Source organism: Arachis hypogaea, chromosome 11 (genome assembly GCF_003086295.3).
Source record: "Arachis hypogaea cultivar Tifrunner chromosome 11, arahy.Tifrunner.gnm2.J5K5, whole genome shotgun sequence".
NCBI lineage: Eukaryota > Viridiplantae > Streptophyta > Magnoliopsida > Fabales > Fabaceae > Arachis > Arachis hypogaea.
Window position 1 is genome coordinate 125,388,911 of NC_092046.1, and position 1,732 is coordinate 125,390,642.

Below are 1,732 nucleotides of genomic sequence, written 5' to 3' on the forward strand. Positions count from 1 at the left end.
TGCCGTTTACGATGAGGGGGCTTTTGGTGCTAACGATGTGGAAGGTGGAGGTCCAAGCCGACAAGTCGCCGCGGAAGACTTCTTGGGTAGAGAGTTTGGTACGGAGGAGGATGCCTATGATGCCTACAAGGAATTCGCCAGATTCAGGGGTTTTGGCATTCGGAAGGGAGATGTCGGTCGTGTCAATGGGATTTTGATAAGGAGAGACTTTTTTTGCCATCGACAAGGTACTAGACATCGTAAGCACTATGATCAACCTAAGCGAGTAAGAGAGGAGAGGCCTGAGAGTTGAACAGACTGTAAGGCCAAACTGAAGATTTACTACGATATGCAAAAGAGCGTGTGGAAGGTAAGAACCATCGTTGACGAACACAACCACGAGCTTGCCCCAGCGATTTTTACAAATCTCCTTCCTAGTCATCGAAAGATGAGCGAAGGTGACAAGGCACAAGTGGATAGTTTCAAGCAATTTGGGATCCCAACCTCGAAAATAATGGCTTACATGGCAGGGCAATCTGGTGGGTATAGTATGCTTCGGTTTACAAAACGGGATTTGTACAATTATGTTCACGGACAGCGGCTTGCGCGAATATCGGATGGGGATGCAGCAGCCACTATCGGTTACTTAGAGGGTAAAGCGAACGTGGACATGATGACCTCGGCACACTACACACGGACCCCGGATAATCGACTGGGCAGCCTATTTTGGGCTGATGGGGAGATGATGGCGGACTATCAGCTATTCGGTGATATTTTGGCCTTTGATTCTACGTATCGTGCTAACAAGTACAGGAAGCCGATGGTGGTATTCTCTGGGTCAAATCACCATAAACAAACATCCATTTTTGGGTTCGCGTTGCTTGAGGATGAAGAGGTTCGTACTTACCGGTGGGTGTTATTGAACCTGCTGGATGTGATGGGACATAAGAAGCCTTGTGTAGTAGTCACGGATGGGGACAAGGCGATGCGAGCTGCGATTGCAGAGGTGATCCCGACCACGAAACATAGGTTGTGCAGTTGGCACCTTGAGAAGAATTACGTCCAGAGGGTTAAGGAGACAGAATTCCGCAAGGTTTTTCAGAAAGCGCTGTATGCCAACTTGGATATCAATGAGTTTGAGGAGTATTGGAAGACGGCGGTTGAGTCGCTTGGCCTACAAGATAACATCTGGGTTCAGAGCACATACGATAGTAGAGAAAGCTGGGCAATGGCCTACCTGAGGGGCACATTCTGTGCGGGATACAGGACTACCTCAAGATGTGAAGGGATCAATGCTTTTGTTAAGGGTTTTCTTAGATCAACTGATAGCATTTTGGAACTTGTACACAGTTTAGATCGAGTTGTAAAAGACTATCGGAATAATGAAGTAACAGCCCAATTCTATTCCACCTATTATACTCCTGTGCTAACGACTGGACTTAATTCGATCGAGCTTTTTGCTTCGAAGGTGTATACACGAGCGGTTTTCAGAGAAGTGAAGAAACAAATAAAAGGTGTGGCGACGCTATTGTTTCGGGGCAGGGACAGCATTAGCACGACGTGTGTGTACAAGTTTTCGAAGATGGGGAAACCTAATAGGACATACAAGGTGTTGTATGATCCGAACGAGGAAAGGATTGAGTGTGAATGTTCAATGTGGAACAGTGAGGGGATTCCCTGTAGTCATATATTCTGTGTGATGAAGTATGAGGGCTTGGAAAAAATACCTGGCGGTCTTATTTTGAGCAGATAG

The 1,732-nt window shown here is 46.6% G+C and overlaps 1 protein-coding gene across 1 annotated transcript; it reads left to right on the forward strand.

Moving 5' to 3' along the window:
- Window positions 1-328: 328 nt before the first annotated feature.
- Window positions 329-1,732, forward strand: LOC112721740 (protein FAR1-RELATED SEQUENCE 5-like). Its single transcript, XM_025772777.1, has one exon. The coding sequence runs from the start codon at window positions 329-331 to the stop codon at window positions 1,730-1,732; it is 1,404 nt and encodes a 467-aa protein (XP_025628562.1).

What these genes read in the sequence shown, in the direction of transcription:
- LOC112721740 (XM_025772777.1), top strand. Translation starts at nt 329, where the DNA reads ATGCAAAAGAGCGTGTGGAAGGTAAGAACCATCGTTGACGAACACAAC.